The sequence below is a fragment of the Aspergillus pseudotamarii genome (assembly GCF_009193445.1).
Source record: "Aspergillus pseudotamarii strain CBS 117625 unplaced genomic scaffold BDV38scaffold_54, whole genome shotgun sequence".
Lineage (NCBI taxonomy): Eukaryota > Fungi > Ascomycota > Eurotiomycetes > Eurotiales > Aspergillaceae > Aspergillus > Aspergillus pseudotamarii.
Genome location: NW_022475068.1, coordinates 92854 through 113065, shown reverse-complemented (window position 1 = coordinate 113065; position 20212 = coordinate 92854). Strand labels below are relative to the sequence as shown.

At 48.2% G+C, this 20212-nt stretch overlaps 5 protein-coding genes across 5 annotated transcripts; 2 read left to right on the top strand and 3 right to left on the bottom strand.

Moving 5' to 3' along the window:
• Positions 1-608: 608 nt before the first annotated feature.
• Positions 609-1661, bottom strand: BDV38DRAFT_273581 (terpene synthase family protein; the record flags this gene model as incomplete). Its single annotated transcript, XM_032057697.1, has 4 exons — positions 609-702; positions 760-916; positions 1001-1356; positions 1504-1661. The coding sequence occupies 4 exons, from the start codon at positions 1659-1661 to the stop codon at positions 609-611; spliced, it is 765 nt and encodes a 254-aa protein (XP_031910461.1).
• A 1528-nt stretch (positions 1662-3189) lies between these two features.
• Positions 3190-4761, bottom strand: BDV38DRAFT_273580 (putative exo-polygalacturonase; the record flags this gene model as incomplete). The annotated part of the gene is made up of 6 exons (XM_032057696.1): positions 3190-3551; positions 3630-3699; positions 3762-4003; positions 4058-4137; positions 4190-4455; positions 4516-4761. 6 exons carry the CDS (start codon positions 4759-4761, stop codon positions 3190-3192), a joined length of 1266 nt encoding a protein of 421 aa, XP_031910460.1.
• A 4439-nt stretch (positions 4762-9200) lies between these two features.
• Positions 9201-10505, top strand: BDV38DRAFT_162516 (endonuclease/exonuclease/phosphatase family protein). The gene has a single exon (XM_032051804.1). It carries the CDS (start codon positions 9402-9404, stop codon positions 10314-10316), a length of 915 nt encoding a protein of 304 aa, XP_031910459.1. The 5' UTR covers positions 9201-9401; the 3' UTR covers positions 10317-10505.
• Positions 10506-11415: 910 nt separating this feature from the next.
• On the top strand, positions 11416-14312 carry BDV38DRAFT_162530 (uncharacterized protein). Its single transcript, XM_032051805.1, has 2 exons — positions 11416-13823; positions 13940-14312. Exons 1-2 carry the CDS (start codon positions 11739-11741, stop codon positions 14267-14269), a joined length of 2415 nt encoding a protein of 804 aa, XP_031910458.1. The 5' UTR covers positions 11416-11738; the 3' UTR covers positions 14270-14312.
• Positions 14313-15229: 917 nt separating this feature from the next.
• BDV38DRAFT_285860 (sister chromatid cohesion factor PDS5) lies at positions 15230-19789 on the bottom strand (the record flags this gene model as incomplete). The annotated part of the gene is made up of 3 exons (XM_032060567.1): positions 15230-17614; positions 17670-19343; positions 19433-19789. The coding sequence occupies 3 exons, from the start codon at positions 19787-19789 to the stop codon at positions 15230-15232; spliced, it is 4416 nt and encodes a 1471-aa protein (XP_031910457.1).
• Positions 19790-20212: the final 423 nt, after the last annotated feature.

Genomic DNA, 20212 nt, shown 5'->3' with positions numbered 1-20212 from the left:
CTGAGTTCCTGCTGCAATAACTTCAAACTGTATCCAGCACAGCTAAGCGCTTTTTTATAAATGCAAAATAACGCCACCATCGGAGCTCCGCGGAGCAAACCGAACACCGTACCTATTCGTACGAAGACTGAAATGATTAGGGTCAGAGGAGCTGGTAGTGCTGTAGAAGACAGGGTTGCCACTTACGTCCAGTACAGGCAGCCCGTACAGTTGAACTGGCAACTACGAATGAAATCCTCTACATCTCTCTTGACTCCTAGGGATAGTGAGAACCTATCCTCCTCTTCGATCCCACCCATCAGTCGGTTGGCCGCTATATTGAACCGACCCACAGATTGGATGAGTGACCGAATTGCGTTGTCTATAGCTGCTTGCGGGCTCCCGAGCGACATGCAGAGGATAGGGATAAGGCTATAGATGGTATCCTGAGCCTGGATGCATCATTAGGTCTGGTTAACCGACGAGCTCGTCAATCATTAGACGCACCATCTCTTTCTTCAGAGAATAAATGTCATTGACTCTTCCATGGGGAAACGAATGTTAGTATGCAGCTTGCCGCAAGGGTTCTCTCTATGACTGGAGCAATTCATCTTTGGTAGAGAAGTGGCTTACATTGAAGCGATAACGTTCACCTCGTTCCACATTATTCTCATATCATGATCCTCCATGATATCATAGGGTATTACCGACCGAAGGCTATATCTTTATCGGGGCAACCGCGGTGTCAGCCATGAACCTAAAGCATCCAGATATACTCACTCATTAGCAGCACAAATTACACCAACTGCGCTAGTGCCCAACCGCACTCTCCAGTATTCCTCGGAACTGGGAATCTGCCCTTCTAATTTTGCTTTCTGTTCCATATGCGACGTTACCATGAAAAGAGACACTTCTCTAAGAAACCTGTGCCGTTGCTCTGAAGACCAAGGAAAGTTAGAGTCATTTCAAATTCTAGGAATAGACAGAAGAACAAAGCGAAAAGGCAAGGGCGGCAACGAACCATATGTATATGCGTCACGAAGCGCTTCGCCAATCACATCAAAACTTTGGACAATAGGGTCGTCTGGTACAAAGATAGAGTCATTGGAACTACGAGGTAAGTCTTCAGTGAGATCCAGGTCAAGGCATTGAGCCACAAAGTAAAGTGTTTCACGACGGTGCTGCTCAGCAGCTTCGAAGTCGTTGCTCAGGGAACCTTTCGTATCATCAATTTGGTCATCCCAGGTGACGAGCCAAAGAGACAGGAAGGCGAGAATATATAGTTCTTTGAAGCCAGCCAGGGGCCACCGGGTCGCGGCGAGATGAGCAAAGTCACACCTCTTGAGCTTTGTAGCCTTCACTGGCATTGGGAATAGGCTTTTTGATTATTAGTGTTGAACTTTCTCAGAGGTATGAATGAAGTGAAAAGGTAATAGTATATAGAACGAAGCAGAGATGTACGTATGATGTAGTGTCGAGAAGTATCAAACAGTATGTAATGATCGATGGAATCGAGCACTATACCTGTCAATTCTTGCATTCATCACAGGAACTAAAGCCTTCCAGTGAGGATTAACGGCGCCAGGCCAAGATGAGAAGATGGGTAGTAAGTTCGGAACAGAGACAGGCTGTGCCCTGAGACGTTTGATCAGCTGAGAGTGCGTATTAATATGTGTCTCCATGTTTCACAGATGGATGTGATCAGTATCAACAATGGAGGAGAACGATGAAAGTTGTGATTGTGCTGTCCACTCCCTGTCATGCACTGGGTGCATCTCTCCTATTTATCTAGTTCCCACCTACTCTGGAGGGACTGGATAACCTGCTGGCTGTTGGCTATACTAAGGAGAACAAGGTCCTGAATGCCTTGTCAATTCAGGAATTGAGTTGAGCCATGGAACATAGGGTGTTTCCCAAGCCGGGATCCTCGCGAAGGATTCACACTTTCCAAGTACTAAGTATCAGAACAGGCAAGTGTAGCAACTTCCAAGTACTAATATCAATCTACGAAAACAGCATAGCCAATCCGAACAGATTTGCGAACCATTCATCTTTCCAAATGACCCTTTATGGCCATATACATGACGCCGTTGCCTAGACGGGGTGAACAGGATAAGAGGCATGATAAGGAGGAGCCGCTAATACTTTAGCGCTATCCAGTAGACGTAGTTGCTGATCAATAACAATTTGAGTATGCAGGGTGAGCTCTGAGAAATGTAGAATAGTGAGACAAGTCTCAGCCTGCATATTTAGATCCAAGGGACGATCTCTGTGTGGTCAAGATCTAGCTGCATGGGAGTGATACCAATGGTGTGGTAGATAATAGATATCCAAGGAAAGCCAACGCAGATCAAGGGTCTCGCAGATCATGAACAAGCTGAGTATACAAGACGAACCACGTGGGAAAGGTGCTATGCCTAAAAGTTATATTAGAACGAGACATGGGGCTTACTGGCTGCTGGCCAATGGTGATATAATGAAAATCACGGGGGCGGAGATCTGGCACGCTAGCTGGCGAGGTGAGACACTGAACTATTAAAGGATTCTGAGGGTTGAAGGTAGTCGATTATTGCGATGTGGCGATGATATCACACCGATGTCGCAATGCCATCCACTTATTCCTTCGGCTCGGAAGATCTCTGAAGAAAACGGCGATTCCAAGTTTGGCCTACTACTTTCTAATTAGGGGTAGCTGTTGGGGGGTGCGTGGGAAGGTGCGTGCGCGGAGTGGTCAGTGGGTAGTAACGGTACTCAGACCATTGATGTGTTATTCTTTCCTTATAGCCACTATGTAACTTATACGTCTAACAAACATATCTAAGAGAGTGACAATGATTTGTCTCTACTTAGTAAAAGCATGGAAGGTATATACTTAACTATATGGTTTCAGAAAAGACTATTATGGGTCAAAAAGACAATTTAATAGGCAAGGTGCTCGTAGTATTAGTAGTACGGCACAGCCTCGGTCGAGCTTTCACCGAGCACTCCCCGAAATTGCGCGATGCTCCGATATCCATGTATTTTCTTAATGTAATACTACAATTAAATTGAAGATAGGTAGATAACAAACGTTTTAATAACTAGCACTTGTAGAAGATCGTAGTAGCCGTACCATTCTGTCACATATTGCGTTCATGGCGGAAGCAATTCTTAATCTTTCGTTCTTCGACCTGGATACATGTCTGCCTCCGCCTCTAACGTTAATCAGCTTCAACACTCTCCCGTTGAACTTCCTCCTTCACACACCGGGCCTGTACATTCAAAGCCCTTCGGATTTTCCACATTTCCGCATAGATACTCTGAGGCCGCCGTGCCATTTGACAGTCTCAGATTAATATCAGAGAGCGCAATGTCAGTACATGGTGCAACGGCACTGCACTGGAAACTTCCGACTCGAGTGGATTCTGTTGTTCCGCTCAGGTTGAGTACCGAGATGTCACGGATTTGGAACTCCGAGTTCGTGCAGTTTCCTTCCCCAGGGGCGCCGCTGAATCGAGTACACTGCGAAATTGCAATCGCGGCCCCACGAAGAGATGTAGCTTTAAGGTCTTTGAGCGTCATATCAGAGATGTCTATATCATTGACGTAGTTAGCCTTTCTGTTTCAAGAGTATATATTGTGTGTAAGTGCGTTCTCTAAGTGCAACTTACATCCGAGGCCACCTCCGCCACCATTAGGTGGATAGCCGTTCTGATCAGCTGTCCATGTTTTAACGTACACCTAATCATGATAAATGCTCGTCAATAAAAGAAATCGGCATGCACGTTGTGGGATTGGCCTACCGCATGAAGGGTATTGTGGTAGTTGATATTGCTCACGTTGAGCCTCTCGATGGTTTCGAACTGATCCTTGTACTGACCGATGCTACCCAATGCAATTCCTAGTCCATTGTAGAAATTGGAGTTTGTGATGGTGATGTCTGTGCTGTTGCCCTTGAGTGAGATACTATCATCACCATTATATACAGTCCAGTTGTTGAACTTGATGTGGGAGGATCGAATGGTATCTGCTCCATCCGTGTTTGCTGGTTCTGGTTAGTGATATGATATTTGGGCTGGGCCCAAGAGATGGCACTCACAGCTCGAGACCACATTTCCGGTGTTGTTTACGAGTATGCTGTCGAGTTCAACGTGATGACTATATATGATAGACATTGTCCTGCCTGGGTCTTAGTTCAACATTCTAGGCGAGGGATCGAAGATTAGCATACCACATCTGGCTGCGTAGGAACCTCAGGCCTCGGACCACTGAATTTGTGAGGCCGCTGAAAGTGATGGCATGTGGTCGACCAGGATAGTTGGAGGTATTGGGCTGCTCTTGTATCCATTGGTACCAAGTGTCACCATTGCCGTCGAGTGTTCCTCTACCATGGCCGTCGATGCGAACATTATTTCCTCCAAGAATGAAAGCAGTGGATTGGTTCTGATACCCGACTGGTAAAGAGTGATTTAACCAGTATTGAATATTCGTACCCCACTAAAGAGACCAGCGTAAACTTATGCAATTATGAATGAACAAGAACTGGGAAGGACATACCAGCAGTGTTCCTCCAATGTCAATGTCGACATCCTCTAGCCAAGTGATGTTCATAACAGAATTGACATGGTATGTCGTTGGCTTGAAGACTACCTTTCCCCCACGGCCACACTTCTTAAAGGCATGTACAATCGCAGGGGCATCATCGGTGGCGTTGGAGCCCCCGGCTGGCACGACACAAGTTTCTCTACCCGCAGACACACATGCTAACGCAGCAAGGACGCAAAACACTCGCGAAAGAAACATCATTATCAATTGTGCGTGTCAGACTTTTGAAGGGATCTATTCTGACCAGATCTATAACGAGACAGCTAGCTGTCGACTATCGAATGAGCCTTAAGTATGTGCATTGGTAATAGTGGTTTGTTCCCCGCCTCCACAGCATGCATTCATATTGAGCTGGCGATCTTGAAGTGTCGGGATTTATTCTTGCACGAATTGAATGGCTACCATTGCTCGGTCATAGGAGGCAGCGATGTGCAACGAGCAGTGACCGACATTCTCGTTCCTGGGAAATGCGGGGTATCGTGAACTATTCAATCGGACTTCGGTCGATTTCATAGCGAGGGACTGATCAGAGCCAGGCCTATAGATGATGAGAATCTCAACGGGTTCAACCCAGGCACAGCCCCTGAAAGCGTTGGCTCGGGGCCAGCCAGTTTCCCTCGCTTCAATTTTAGCCCCGTTTGACTACAGTTAAGACGATTAAAGCGCTGAATGGCGGCATTATGGTCAAGAGAACTAGGTTAGAGTTACGCGTGTGCAAGGATCGAGATAACTGCCGCTCCCATTTTAGCCCGTCACGCTTCTACTGTTAGCGAATATTGTTGCTTCATTAAGAGCAAGTGGTGCTCGTAGCGTCTTGCATATAAATCTACACCATCCAGGAAGCGAAGTCACATTGCAGACCAGAGAATAGATGTCTTTTTTTTTTTACAAAAGAAGGACTCATACACCCCATAATGGATTTTGCACATCTAAAACCGTTCTAGGGAGAACATAAATTGTCTGATTGTAAGCTTTAGGTAAGTATCTGGAAATAACCGGCTGCGCCTGGGGTTTCTTTCCATTCGTAGTCCCAAGAAAGGACCAGTGATGGCTAAACAAATTTGTCAAAGGCCGAGTGCAATACACATGGAAGAAAGGGTACGTGGTCAGACGTCGAAGTGCGTACTCAAAAATAACAGGTGAGTGCGCTGGACCAATCACTAGCCGAGCTTGCCGTAAGCCGAGAAGCTATGGGTCGCCGGGCGAAAGATGCCTCACCAACACTCCGCACTACTACGGATAGTTCTCCGTACTCTCGAGATAGTAGTCGTAAGGCATGCAGGACTATAATAGGAATTTAATATAGCTACGGCGCGCTTCTAAGGGCCATGCTATCTGTAAGGGCTTCTTACAATGTAAAGGTATCAGTGCACGGAACTCTAATTCGACACTTGCAATATATCTATGTTCAAATTGGTTAAGCTAGTAGCGATGTGGAGACAGCAACAAATTGGAGATTACGATACTCATACATCTACACATGACTAGCCATAGAAAGCGATTGATTTCAGGGATTCAGGGATCAACACGCTAACGCCTTACTTCGGACCCTGACCACGTGGAATTGTATACTACACCTCCTCACCGTGCTGATAATCCCACGTCAGACAGTTTCCCATCAACATCCGTAATCTTAGTCCTGAGGCTTTGGATTTAATGACGATGGGCCCGGTTTACCAAGCAAAGAGTCAAGGACGTAGTCGATACCCCTTCCATGATAGGAGGTCAAATCGACGAAGGATCGTGGACAGAACTAGATACAGCTTGGCGTATGCGAATGTGCAGGATTCAAAGAGATTAATTATGCAGATAGAACGGTTCCGGAAATTGGTCACCTGCCTTACATATGGACTTCTTTGCCAAATGGGATAGAGCAACGCATTTCATGCATATCTCAATGGGTATTATCAGCAGCATGCGCTACTGGCCAGCAGGGATCAGCCATTCGTCGTAAATAAAGTTTGTCCAAGTTAGGAAAGGAATCTAGAAGCTAGTAGGGCCGTTGACCAAATTGTTTCATGAAAGAGGCAGGTTGAATGAGTGCTTCGTCCCCGCCCTCCTGTTGAAACATGGCCGAGCTCTTCGGGTGAGTAGTAGATATGAACTTTCGCCAATTATTGGAAGACTTGTGAGGTATCGTTCTTAAAAGCTTATCTATCCATGATACGGTTAGAAGGTATCTATTTTAACACCGAGCTTGTTCCCGAAGTCCCTTAACAAGATGGGGCAGTTTGGTCCCCCGTTCAAGAGTATTCATGTACCGAATCTTCAGTAAAGCACGCAGATCGAGGTAACAATACTAAATTATCCATGGGGAAAGGAGATAAACAATATGTGACAAACTGGGAAACTGTTCTTCCAATTGTGTTGAAGCAGCCATGGGCTGTATAGTCTTTCTCCAATCATCAGCCACCAGTTGACGATTCAACGAACGCAAGTTTAGGTCAGGCGTGTAAAAATCAAATGTGTCGGTTGTTCAAGGCTGTTAATACCAGGAATAACTCTGACCACTCACTACTCTCTAGGCTTTATGACAAATATGTCTACCAATCATTTAACTTGACCATCGACTGGGTCTTGTCCGGCAGCAACTGCAAGTACAAAAGTCAGCGGTGCATTGGCCAATCTCCCATTCCCGTAGATGCCATAGTTTACAGTTCCATAATCTAGCGAAACTGGCATTCAGTGATTAGCACTATGGCATGATTATGCATATATGCATAGTTAATATGAGTGGACATATATGCTAGCTGGGCAACTGCCAATTTCACCGCCGGTGGATAATTTGTCGTGACAAGCCGGGCTCGAAACATTGAAATCATCATACCAATCAAAGTCTGGCCGGGACACAGATAATTAACTAATGCACTGGCATTTCTGTATGTAACACGATAGTGGAGATGAGCGCCGGGCGCATAGCTACTTCTGCAGGCAACACAAACCTACGACGGTGATAGCCGTTAGAATAAGTGGCGAGCTTACTGATATGACATACCAACTATGACTATGGGTGGGAGGATGGCGACTTAATTTCTAGACTACTTGACTAAAAGACTTCCTCCTGCCGTCCTATCCATCGTCCTAATAATCCCTCAGACAAAGGTATCTAGACTAGTATGAGCGGCGGTCAACTCTATTCAAGATAATATAGTAATTAAGCAACGATATAGGAGACTAGGGATTTAGTGCGCCTTGACTCCATTCCAGTACTACTAGTAGTGGTATCCAGGAAAGCAATCATTCACTACTTAGGATCCAGCAGGTCACTGTGTTAACCCAATTGCTACGTATACGGCAAGTGGGCATGGTAGACATGATCACAGATGTTATGATCATCCTGACGCCGGTTCCCATGATTCTAAGATTGCGCATAGCGCTATCGCAGAAATTAGCTATTCCTGGGAATTTTGCTCTAGGAGTTTCGTATGTGTTATCTATTTCTGACCTCGTATACGGAAGCTGACAACGTACAGAACGATTGTCACAACTATCCCCCGTATGACTACTACGCTGACTCTCGACTTCGCAACCGTCATTCACACACGCAAAATGGTATTGATCTGGACAACGGTCCAGTGGGTAGTTGCCATTCTAGTGGCCAGCGCGCCCATGTTACAACCTTTGATTGAACATATTGTTCATCACAAAATTTTCCAGTCATTCACGAAAGGATATACAAGGGACTCATCGGCTCATGAAGGCCATATACTGAAAACGTTGAATATACCACTCTCCCGTGGATAAAGTCGGACGGTTTCTATACCCTCTCAGAGACAATCCGCCGCAGAAGTTGGTTCAACCGTTGTCTCCCTTCATGATCGGAAGCTCTGGATCTACCTGGATTGAGGTAGGTAGTAGTCCAAGGGAAACGCTCAGTAAAGTCTTCCAGCAACCCCATCCTCTGTAGCAGTTGAGGTACATACTAGCACAGGGTGGGTTGTTAAGCAGCGCCAAGTCGTATTGTCGGCGGATCGGAATAACCAGGGACTTTTTGTCCTATTATTTCTTTTCTCTCCTTTTGCTCGTTCAACCTTCCTGTTTTATGTCGCTTGTCAAATGCCCGTGTGGACTCTAGTGCAACGACTAGTACAGAGTCTACAGTCTCATTTTAGTTGTGGTTGTTAAGAAGGGTATATACCAGCCGGCCACTATACTCGGAGGGACTATGATCATCAACACAGTTTTAGGGAAATTATGTTTACTACAAGAGGCCCAAAGCAGACTGTGCAGAAATCCTTCAGGCCCTGTAAATCAAGGCCGGACCCTCATCAATGCAATCATAACGAAGGGATATCGGAGGTTAACTTTATTGGCCATGATCTTTATCCTGTCTGTGATTGAGTCTACCACAACCGTGTCTCAAATAACAGGAGTAGCTTGCCATACTGTAAATGAATTTCTTGAACAACCCATACGGACTGGTTTGCATTGCTGAAGGGAGTACTGACTCGTTAGGTAGTGTAGACGGTGATAATGATGTGTTAGTTCTCAAAGGACGTTCTTTTTAGAACCATATCATTACATTATCACATGACTGATGAGAATAGCATCTGTTTGTCTCAGAGTCCCGTTACTCGTCTGGACATTTGGCGCGACAGCTCTGAAGAGGGGAGCTGCTGCCCAGAAGAGGAGAAAGACATCTCCTCCAATCACAACGCCGGTTGACCCAACCTTCTCCTCATCTCACCATCTCATCGATCCTATAACATCGCTATTACCTGTAACTCACATTAGGAACGGTATATCTGACAAGTGCGGGCGGCAAGGTTCTCAGTTCTGATGGAAATAGCAACCCAACGCTTCCATAACTTGACATTCAGCTGTTGAACTATTTCAAAATGAGATCTTCTACAGAGCTTCCATTCCGCGTCTTGACGAATAACATTCGTTATGCAACGAAGTCGCCATTTAAGGGAGAGAAACCGTGGGAAGGGCGCAGGCAGCCACTCCTAAATCAGCTGCTGTATAACACCCGCAATCAAGACGCTTTCATCTGCCTACAGGAAGTTCTCCATAACCAGCTCATCAATATACACTCCGGGCTGAATCGTAAACATTCCACAGTCTCCGCCAAAGCTGAAGACAATACGTGGGCGTATATCGGTGTCGGGCGAGATGATGGACATGAAGCTGGTGAATACTCTCCTATCTTCTACCGACCGTCGGTCTGGCAGCTCCGACATTGGGAAACAGTCTGGTTGTCTGAAACGCCGCATATCCCCTCCAAAAGCTGGGATGCAGCGTCCATCCGCATTGTAACTATTGGTGTTTTCACACATCATACAAGTCGTCAGACTATTCTGGCGATGAACACCCATTTGGACGACCAAGGATCCCGTTCTCGTTTTGAAGCCGCCCACATTATCCTTCGAAAGATTGATGAGTACCAGAGTGGAGAGTACAAAGATGTCATTTCCGCTGTATTCCTTACGGGTGACTTGAACAGCGAAGAGACACAAGAGGCCTATTCGGTGTTAACAGGGAGTGAGTCCACTCTGGTTGACGCTGCAAAAGCGGTCGATCCGGCGGAGCACTACGGTAACCATTTGACCTGGACGGGTTTCGGCTACGAGAAAGAAGACCCTTCTCGTATCGATTACGTCCTCTTAGGACCAGGGCCCGTGAAGGTGCTTAGCAATGGAGGCCAGCCATGGAAGGTGGAGGGGTATTCCGTGTTGGCCAATCGATTTGACGATGGTGTGTTTAACTCAGACCATCGAGCGGTTGTTGTTGATGTGAGATTATGCAGCTAGACGAAGAACATGCCCGCAAACCCATGGCCAACGCGACCCGAAGGACAGGCTGCCATAGATCAAACTCAGGGATGCAAACAAGATGGTTACATGGTTACCTCTCCTGGGGTTCCAATGCAACTGATGTAATTATGGAGAAAGATCAATACCGTACCTATACAGAAAATCGAATCCACTGTGAAGTAATCCTGTTACGCCAAGGACCTTAGCGTAAGATACTATGACTGGATTAAGTGTAGCTCACATCACATGCATTCCCAACTAGGAATAGTGAATGGGAACGTGAAACGCGACCGGGACTCTTTTACAGAGTCAATACAGTAACCGTAAAGTACGTTTTGATGCTGCCAGATGGATGGAAAGCTTTTGAAAGGATGAATGGTGATAGCTTCAAAAAGAACCCAAAAGGGATGCTCTAAATCTCTGATCAGGATGGCTTTTCCTGGCGCTGCTGGCACATGTCCAGCTGCCTCCCTGAAGGTCTTCGCCGACGAACGGACAGGACTTGTAACGGCTGTTCAGTCCGCTCGGCGTTCCTTTTCCCTCCCTCTTTCTCTCTCTCAATCTCTGCTATTCTTTTCTCCCCTTTATTTTACCACCTCTCGCGAAATTGGAGCATTGTCACGTCAGTCTCCACGCACGGGAGACACTGGAGATTAACTGAGTCAAATCACTCAGGAGGACAGAAAGGGAGATAGATTTCCGAAGAAATAAGGACGAGAACGATCGAGACCTGGACCTTACCTCAACTGGGGCGCGCCATCAGCTGATTTAGCCGTTCTCTTCCGGGTTCTCTCTCGCAAAGACCAAAGAAAGACCCATACCGGCAGACCCATCCACTGCTTGCTTGTGCTGTGCCTCAGTCCTGCGCTGGCCCTGGAACCTTCCTCCTGCCTCGGGCTTTCCGCCGGTCTTTTCATTATTGCTTTGATTATCCTCCGTGGTTAGTGTTATTTTCCTTTGATTCGTCATTTTCCGTTTCCCTTTATTTCTCTCTCCCCGTTGGTTCTGGTATGTCTTTCTACCTTCCACGTTGTCGTCCCTGTCCCCATTCTTACACCGCGGCTCTGCCAACCTTGGTGTCAAGTCTACCTCCATCCAGGTGACATGACGGCAACGGCGTGGCGGGCTTGCGGCATATCCTCACTACCTTATCTTGCGATGCATCGCATCCCCCGCTGCGTTGGTCGCGTCCCAATTGCGATAAGACCTCAATGTGCGGCAATACCAAATTTTGCTAACCTGAACGCGGTCTGTCTCAGGTTTCCGTCTAAGCATGCTGCCGTGACCGACTCATTATCCACTCGGTTGCCATCCTCGTTTGTTGAGCGCCATCTCGAAGGGTGAACCTTCTATACAAGTGACGCGTTCTGTTTCTTTCAGGACGATAATCGCGACTACGGATCGTGCCAATATCCGATCATGCCGTCCCCGGAGCTTTCTCAATCGGGGCAACTCCCCGGCGACTTCCAGCCGGACAGTATTCAGAATGGCTCCGTTCTACCAATGACAACTGGGAATCACAATGGCGAAGCTGCTTCCGGATCTGCTACGGAACAGGGGCCGAACGGGTCAAATGCGATCGCAGAAGGAAAGCACAATGCGAAAGCCGTTCTCGCAGCCTCGGGCGTGTCTTTAACACCCGCTGGCTCCAGTCATGACGCGTCCAACGGCAATCCGTCTACCAGCTCCCAGTCAAACAATGCCAATGGCTCAGCAGCCAGCAAGAAACGATCGCATGGCGGCTCCGCCATTCATTCTTCCTCTCCGACAGAAGGACTAGCCGTGCGTGTCCGTGAAACCCCAAAAGATAAGGTCCTAGCGGAACAGTATGTGAACCGGGAGTTCCAGCATTCCGCTTTGACGGCGTACCACAATCAGAATCAAGAGATACTAAGTCAGAAACGCGCCGAACGGGACTTTTATCTGACTCTACGACGGGAGAACCATATGAACCCAGCCGCACTGTATGGTGTCGGCTACGAGGGGTTTGGGAATGCTCGTACAGATCTGCGAGGTCAACATCCCCAGCTATTGTACCCCTCCAACCGGCGGCGACCAGGTAACCGGAGGACTAGGGAGCTACGGGTTTCACGGAAAGATTTGAAGACGCAAAGTGAACAGATCGAAGACCTTGTGCCCATTCGGCTGGACATCGACTGGGAGAAGATCAAGATCCGAGATACGTTCACCTGGAACCTTCATGATCGGGTGGTATCTCCCGATCTATTCGCCGAAAAGCTAGTGGAGGACCTGGGCCTCCCTCTTGAATCGTGCGCCCCCCTCGTGCGGATGGTTTCGCAAAGTATCCAGGAGCAGATCTGCGATTACTATCCTCAAATATATATGGAAGAAGAGCCTCTCGATCCTCATCTGCCATACAATGCTTACAAGAACGATGAGATGCGCATCCTTGTTAAGCTAAATATCACCATTGGCCAGCATACTTTGATTGATCAGTTTGAATGGGATATTAACGACCCCTCCAACTGCCCTGAAGAATTCGCTGCGCGTATGACGGATGACCTTTCTCTATCAGGAGAATTCACAACAGCAATTGCGCACTCCATCCGCGAACAGTCACAGCTATTCACAAAATCACTCTATATCCTCTCCCATCCATTCGACGGACGTCCTATCGATGATCCCGATCTTAAGTCCGCTTTCCTCCCTACTCCCCTCGCATCATCCTTCAGGCCATTCCAGGCAGCGAAGGAATTTACACCTTATCTATATGAATTGAACGAAGCAGAATTAGAACGCACGGAAGTTTCAATATCCCGAGATCAACGGAGGCAGAAGCGCTCCGTTAACCGTCGCGGTGGACCCGCCCTACCCGACCTGAAAGACCGTCAAAGGACTATCCGTACGATGATTGTATCTTCCGTCATCCCTAATTCGGCTGCGTCTATTGATGAGAGTAACGTCTTCAAGCGATCTGGGTCGACTCGTGCCAGGCGCGCTGCTGTCGGGTTGCGGGACACTGGTGACGATTCTGATGAATCAGACAGCGATGAATCTTCAATCACAGGCTCCCCCGCTATCGGTCCTCATCTGGCCCAAGGCACTGCGCGCACAAGAGGCATGCGAGGGGCTGCCAGTGCTGCTCACGCTGCTCTGCGTGCGAACCTTGGTCAGTCTGCCACTCCGGAGCCTCACCATGAGGGAAGAGCATCTGCTAGGAGACGGGACTATCGCGAAGAGAGCATCGAAGAGCCAGAAAAACTAATTGTGAAGCTTAAGATCCCTCGTGAGAAGTTCCGTCAGCTTCTTACCCACGGACCACAGTCAATACCGAGTCTCTCAGCGACTCCGGCCCCTCAGCCACCATCGCATCAAGGCACGCCTCAAATTAGCACTCCGACCCCAAGCAACATGGCTCCACCTTCACTCACCCAGCCTCAAGCCCGTGTTCCAAGTGTCGGTACACCCACGCAACGGACCGTCCCCGCGCAACAAATTGGAGCCATAGATGCAACCCACCCCCCTCAGCCGGGTGTCCCAGGGGTGAGTGATAGATAACTCATGACAATTCTTTTGTTGATTCGCCTCAAGTGGACCGGCTTATCCGGCTATGGTGGGTGTATCAATCACGGTTCCCTGCTGACTTGAACTTCTCTTAGCCCCCGCCTCCAAGTTGGCTTGCGGCGGGACTCGCGCGACTAAAACGCTCGTATCCAAATGACTCCTTTGAAGGCGTAATGCGCTACACTGCTGTCGATACAGAGACAATGCTACCAGTAGCCAATACCAATACCGAGTCAGGCCACAAACTAAAATATCAATACCTCCCACGCATCCGGTGCCATGACTGCCCAGGCAAACTGTATACCCCGGGGCCAGGCACAACAGTTGATAATTTCGAGGTCCATCTTCGAAACCGACAACACAAAGAGCGTGTTGAAGAGAGGATTGCCAGGACCGGGGGTGCAGGAGCCAACAATACATCTTAGTCATGAGCTCAATGATGAAGCGCTTTCATCTTTCTATATCTTCCTCCATTTTTTCTATCTTCTTTTCTACATCAATGTATACTTTTCAAAGATCTTTCTTTTTAACTTTTTCCCCCTCTTCATGTGTGCGTACCACTGGAAACAGAATTCGCGGCTTTATGTATATGGTTTGAGCGATTGGACTTGAAGCCGTATCTTTTTTTTTCCGTCCTGAAATTATGTGTGATACTCTGGTGAGCTTGGATCTGGTGCTGTCTTTCTCCATTGTCATGGTCGGCGTAAATACAGCGTTGTTCGAGACTCGGGGCATTAAAGTCATTATACGGTGCTCTCTATCTTCATTGTTCATGGGACCTGGCCTATTCACTCAATACAAATAAATAATGCATGTCACCTGATGATGACATTCAAGTCCTAGTCACATATCTATAGCTATTAGTTTTGGGCGACTAAGATTATGTGTACTACCGTGGCCTCAATTCGCGCTGTACATGTATTGGAGCACCGGGTACATACATACATACGAGTGTAGCTAAAACAAAACCGGATAAAAGAGCAAAAGGCAAACACGCAGAAAAAGTGACATTTGGAACGGGCGTTATCCTAGCAATTTTAAGGAAACAAGAGGGAAAGCAATGAAATAGCGTAGGAAATGGGTATACATTTCAGTTCGACTCAACGGGTAAAATAACTGACACTTACTGACGGACTCGTTCATTGGTGAGAAAACGGAGATAACATAAAATAGCATAGCATAGCACAACAGGCAAGAAAAGCATCCCGTCAAGGAATGGTTAACGTGGACATATGAAGTGGGAGTTTTGGATTGATTCGAGGAATCATGTAGGTTACGCAGCCAGACAGGCTGGCAGGCCTGATAACAAATGTGGCAAAGATAGAAGAGATAAAGGAAGTATATGATGCTTGATAAGAGATCCACATTGCTAAGTGTGTCCGTCTTTATCCTCTTCGAGAGGAGCGTCGGGATGGCAGGGTTGTTGCCTTTTCGGCACGTGCTTTTTTGGCGCTTGGTGGTGGAGATGATGGGGGGAGTGATGGTGGAGGAGATGACAGGTCGCTGCCGTCGTCGTTTTCGGAATCCTCGACGTGATTGTTCTCGTTTTCTTCGTCACCTTCAGCTTCAACTTCGTCTTCATCTTGATCCCAATCGTCCATTTCGACGTCATCTTCATCGCTGTCGTGATCTGCATAACTGACTCTACGCGAAGTACCTCTGCTGCTGCGTCTGCGGGTAGTAGCAGTGCTGGTTTTTGCGGCTCCTTCATCTGATGACCAGCCATCTTCGTCCTTGTTCTTCCGCTTAGGTGTCCTTGATGTTGCGCCTGAGGACTTCCGGGGTTGTGTAACCTTCTCCTTAACTTTCTTTACTTTCTTGGTTGTTCCAGCTCCACCGGTTGTGTCGGTGGGCTCAGGTTTTCTCTTCTTCGCGACTTGACCTTGGGAACCGCCCTTTGACCTCATTACAGACCGCACAAGCCGATCCAGCAGGTCATCAACGTCTTCCGAGAGGAAGCTTTTCTCGGCTACTTCCTGGGCTTCACGGTGGCTGCTCATTGGGGCAAAGATTGAACTCGGGAGACCCATCTTGCCGGGGTACGTCTGCAGGATATTAGTGCCACCAGCTCCCCCACCGAATTTGCGCTGCTGTGAGTAGATATCGGCGAATCGGCGAATGGTAGATTGAGCCAGGTCGGAAAGTGTGTGTAGACGTGTCGTGATTTCATCGGACTTGGTAATACCATCACGTGTCTGCTTAACACGCTGGGCGATATGGAAAATGAGTGAGAGATTATGTTCATTAGCTACCGCAGAAAGATAGAAAAGAATGTAGCGGCCCAAGTCGGTCAGATCGCGAGCTTTCGTCTCCTCATCCAGGTTTTGCGGGGGGTAGTCGGGATGATAAGCTAGTAGTGACAACAAGCGCGAAAAGATGGATTCCATAACTGGGTCTTTCTTTTTGCCGCCATTTTGAGAAAAGAAGGTCGCACGGGATCGCAACCATGTTAGAGTGCTGTCTTTCAGGCTAGCATTTGGTTCAAACGCGAGCAGGAAAGTGATGATATACCAACGGTGGCTCAAGCGTGAGTTTGGTACCAGCTTCTTTTTGAGTTCATTGATAAACCCAATCCTTACAGGCGCAAGACGATCTTGGGCGACTAGAGCAAGCGCATTGAAGTCTTGAGGCGCAAGCAAATGGTCACAGATACTGTGGGATGCACATAATTTGAGTAACGACTTGGCGGCCAAAAGACGTAGTCGTGACTTTTGCCCTGCTGGTGTGTCTTTTTTCTTTGACAACTCGCCCTCACCGGCCACAAGTTTATTGAGAGTGCTATAAACAGGCTCGGCATGAGCACGGAAATCGTCTTCGCCGTCCGAGCCTTGCTTGGCCCGTAGGCGGTTGACAATAATCTTGAGAGCCCATTCTTTGGCAGCGGTTTCATCATCCACGGTGTCTGACCACGTATACCCGGCTTCCGGTTTCGGAGATCGGTTTGTCAAGAGGATTTGATTGACTGCGATCGAGATGATGGCGTCACTCTCTTCGTCTGCCTCCCTTGGGGCTAAGAGGTTCAGCTGAGATAGCGTAGCTAATTTAGTGAGGAATCGGTCTGTTCCATACTCCCACTTAGAAACACACTTCTGGACCAGGTCCTTAGCGTACATCTCTTTGCGATCTGCGGTGGCCATGAGGATTGAGACAGCATGCTTGGCAGCGCGAGGCGATGGGCTATACAACGCGTAGTTGACAAGGGCCTGGAAAAACTTGCGCTCTTTGGGCAGCTTTGCCGGAAGCTTCTTTGCAAACCCAGAGCAAGCCTTGAGGATTTCCTCAGTTCCAGTGTCCTTACTCGTTCCGGCCGATGGTGCTTGCGATTCGAGATCCTTGCACATCTCTTGAACCTGAGCCTCTAGTACCTCGGGATTCCGGGAAGAGATCTCCCGCAACATTTCATGTGCGGGACTCGCCAATCCATTCTCATCTGTCCGCGAGAGGCTTATAATTGCTGGAATGTGGCTCCGGTTGAAAACAAGGGAACTACAGCGGTACAGAAGGGGTGTCAGAGTCTCAAGTAAAGGAGAGTTGTTAGAGCTTTGCAATCGGCGTGCGAGCTCCCTGATGGCCTTGATGACCGTTCGGTAGTCGCTGACCGCGGCCATTGCAAAGCGAATCAACTGGTAGCTGCGCCGGTCATGTACTTTGGCAAACTTCCAAAGATCTGCGGAAGCTCTTGATGCATCAGGAAAGACCTTTGACAATGTATCAATCACTCGGTTAATTTGAGTTGTGATCCGTTCGTCGTCTTTTTCCATCACACCGCCCTACGTTCACTTGATATCAATATCCGATCATCTATACAAATAGCGAGGCACTTACATTATACTCCTCGCAGGCCTGAAGATAGACTGTAACAGCTGTCCTCATTTGTGGTTGCCTGGCCTGCATTGCAAAGAAAACCTTCTTTGCCTTGTCGTCCAATCCACTAATTAGGGTTAAGATGCGACGCACACGAATCTTGTCAACGTCTGTCTCATTATCGCCCTCTGACGTCTGTGAGTCTTTCAGTTTTTGAGACTGCGTCGAGCTGCTCCGCGATAGTTTAGGCTTTATCGGTGGGTAGCTAAGCGGAAGAAGGATCTCAAACAAAACGCGATCGATCAACACATGGATATCGAGGTCATTTGTGTAATAAGCATCGAAGATCTTTGACGGCCCATCTTTGAGCAAGGATACTACTTGCTCGTTATCTTGTTCAATCTCACCTGCCGCAACTGCCCACATCCGGCCCAGGGTTTTCATGGCATGTTCCCGAACCTGTGGCTTTCGGTCTTTGACACGCTCTGCCAAGATAAAAAGTATAGAATCTTGGGATGAAAAGCCACCACTGGCGCCTAACTTGTGAACGATGTGCGACAGGCCAAACGTACCCACCGCGTCGACTGCCGCTACTCGAACCTTCTCATCTGCATCTCGGAGCATAGACGCTAGGTTTTTGATGAGCATCTGCTCCTCACTTTCGGCCAGGCCAGAGCCACCGGCCGACGTTAACAATATCCGACCAACGACGGTGGCCCATGCAGCCCTTACTGAGGCAGACTTATCCAATCGTCGGCTCAAAAAGCCCTCGTAGGTGGAGCTATGCGCCTGCGAGAATGGCTTGGGAGAGAATGGCTGTAAAAGAACGTTTGGCTGGGGGATCGTCTGCGAATAGTCTGACAAGGTTACCGGCGGATAGGCTGCAGGATCCATTGGCGGAGTCGGGGGTGGCCCGGCAACTCCAATTCCAGCCGTAAGGTCACCAATTGTCTGCGTAGCTAGTAGGCGCAAAGATACAGATTCCGCGGAGAGTTCTGCCTCCAGTTGGGGGACCACATTCTGCAACACCTCGGGACAGGCCCTCCAAAGTTCCCTGATCAAACGATGTGCCTTGCTCAGCTCTTTAATATCCTCCCCTTCTTCGTCTGAATCATCAAGATTGGGTCGGCGATGAGAGTTCTTAGACGGACCGTTCGCTCCGGTTGCAGAGGCGTCGATGATGACATTATTGAAATACTGGCTTATATGACTAGTCATTCTCTCCGGACAGGCTTGGCAAATTGCCTTCGCCATGTTATAGGCTGGGGGGTAGTCCTTCAAAAGCAACGTTCCCTGTTTGGCATCGAGCGGAGTATCGGCCTTCTTCCCTCTCCTACTAGGGTTCTCCAGAGCACGTGGATCGATGCGCAGGAATTGGGCGACGATAACATCCACGACATCCGGAGCAAGTACTGGCGTCTCATCAATCACCGTTACAAGCAGGCGGGTCATATCGAATTCAACATTCTTCGCGATGTCCTCGCCTGTGGAACCTTTGGAAGAACCAGAGACAATGTCAAAGCAAGTAGTAAATAATGGAATAATTAAAGCGTCCGGGTGATCGAGGTCTGTCATTAAAACGATACTCTTCACTTCCGCTAGCGAGTTTAACACATAGATATGCTGAGCATTGTACGTGTTAGAGGGATCCCCCAATGCGGGGATAATGGAGGTCACGATGCAGGTAAAAATATCCTTCATAGTTCAGAGCATAGTTAGCATTCAGCATGGCTCAATTGAGTAGACCGTCCTTCACAAGAAGGATCAATACCGCGGCAGCATACCTTAAGTTGATTGCCGGTGAAGGGCGCGTCGGGGGCGCAGAGGCGCAAAACGTCGACAATGCAACAGGCCGTCCAGGCTCTTACACCCTTGTCCTTATGTGCGAGAAGCTGAGCTGTTGCTAGCTCCTGAGAGACTTTCTGGAGAGAATCCTTTTCCACCTCCTCCTGTTCCAGTTTGCGGAGCTCTTGCGCGAGCGTCTGCAAGCGCTGCAGCAGATCCGCAATGGGAATAGCCGATCGCCCAACGCGCCATGAAAGTGGCTCATTGAATCTGAGGCGGCGAAGGCTGCCGGGTGTCTCTTCTGTTTCCACGACCTCCGCCGCAGCGGAGGGGCCTTGACGAGTGCGCGCAGGCATCGTGGAAGCAGCGCGGGGAAGCCGGTGAAGGTGTCAGCTTCAGCGCACCATGCGCTAGGTCGGGAAGGGAGGAGAGGGGGTGGGAGGAACAGGAAATAAGATAAGGGGAGGAGACTCGGAGGAAGAGGCGGGAAGAAGCACTCTGTCAAATGAGGAATTCGCAAGCTAGAACGGAAAAGGACGTTATGATAGGCGGAAGAGGAGGTGGTTGGACAAGCAGCAAGCAAGTCAAGTCAAACCCCGAGGACGATGGATTGATTGTCGGGCGGCTTTTTTTGACCGCCTTCACCCAAGACGCGTCGCGTCAGTCTTTTTTTTTTTTTTTTTTTTTTTTTTTTTTTTTTTTTTTTTTTTTTTTTTTTTTTTTTTTTTTTTTTTTTTTTTTTTTTTTTTTTCTTTCTCTTCTGGGTAACAACTCCACCG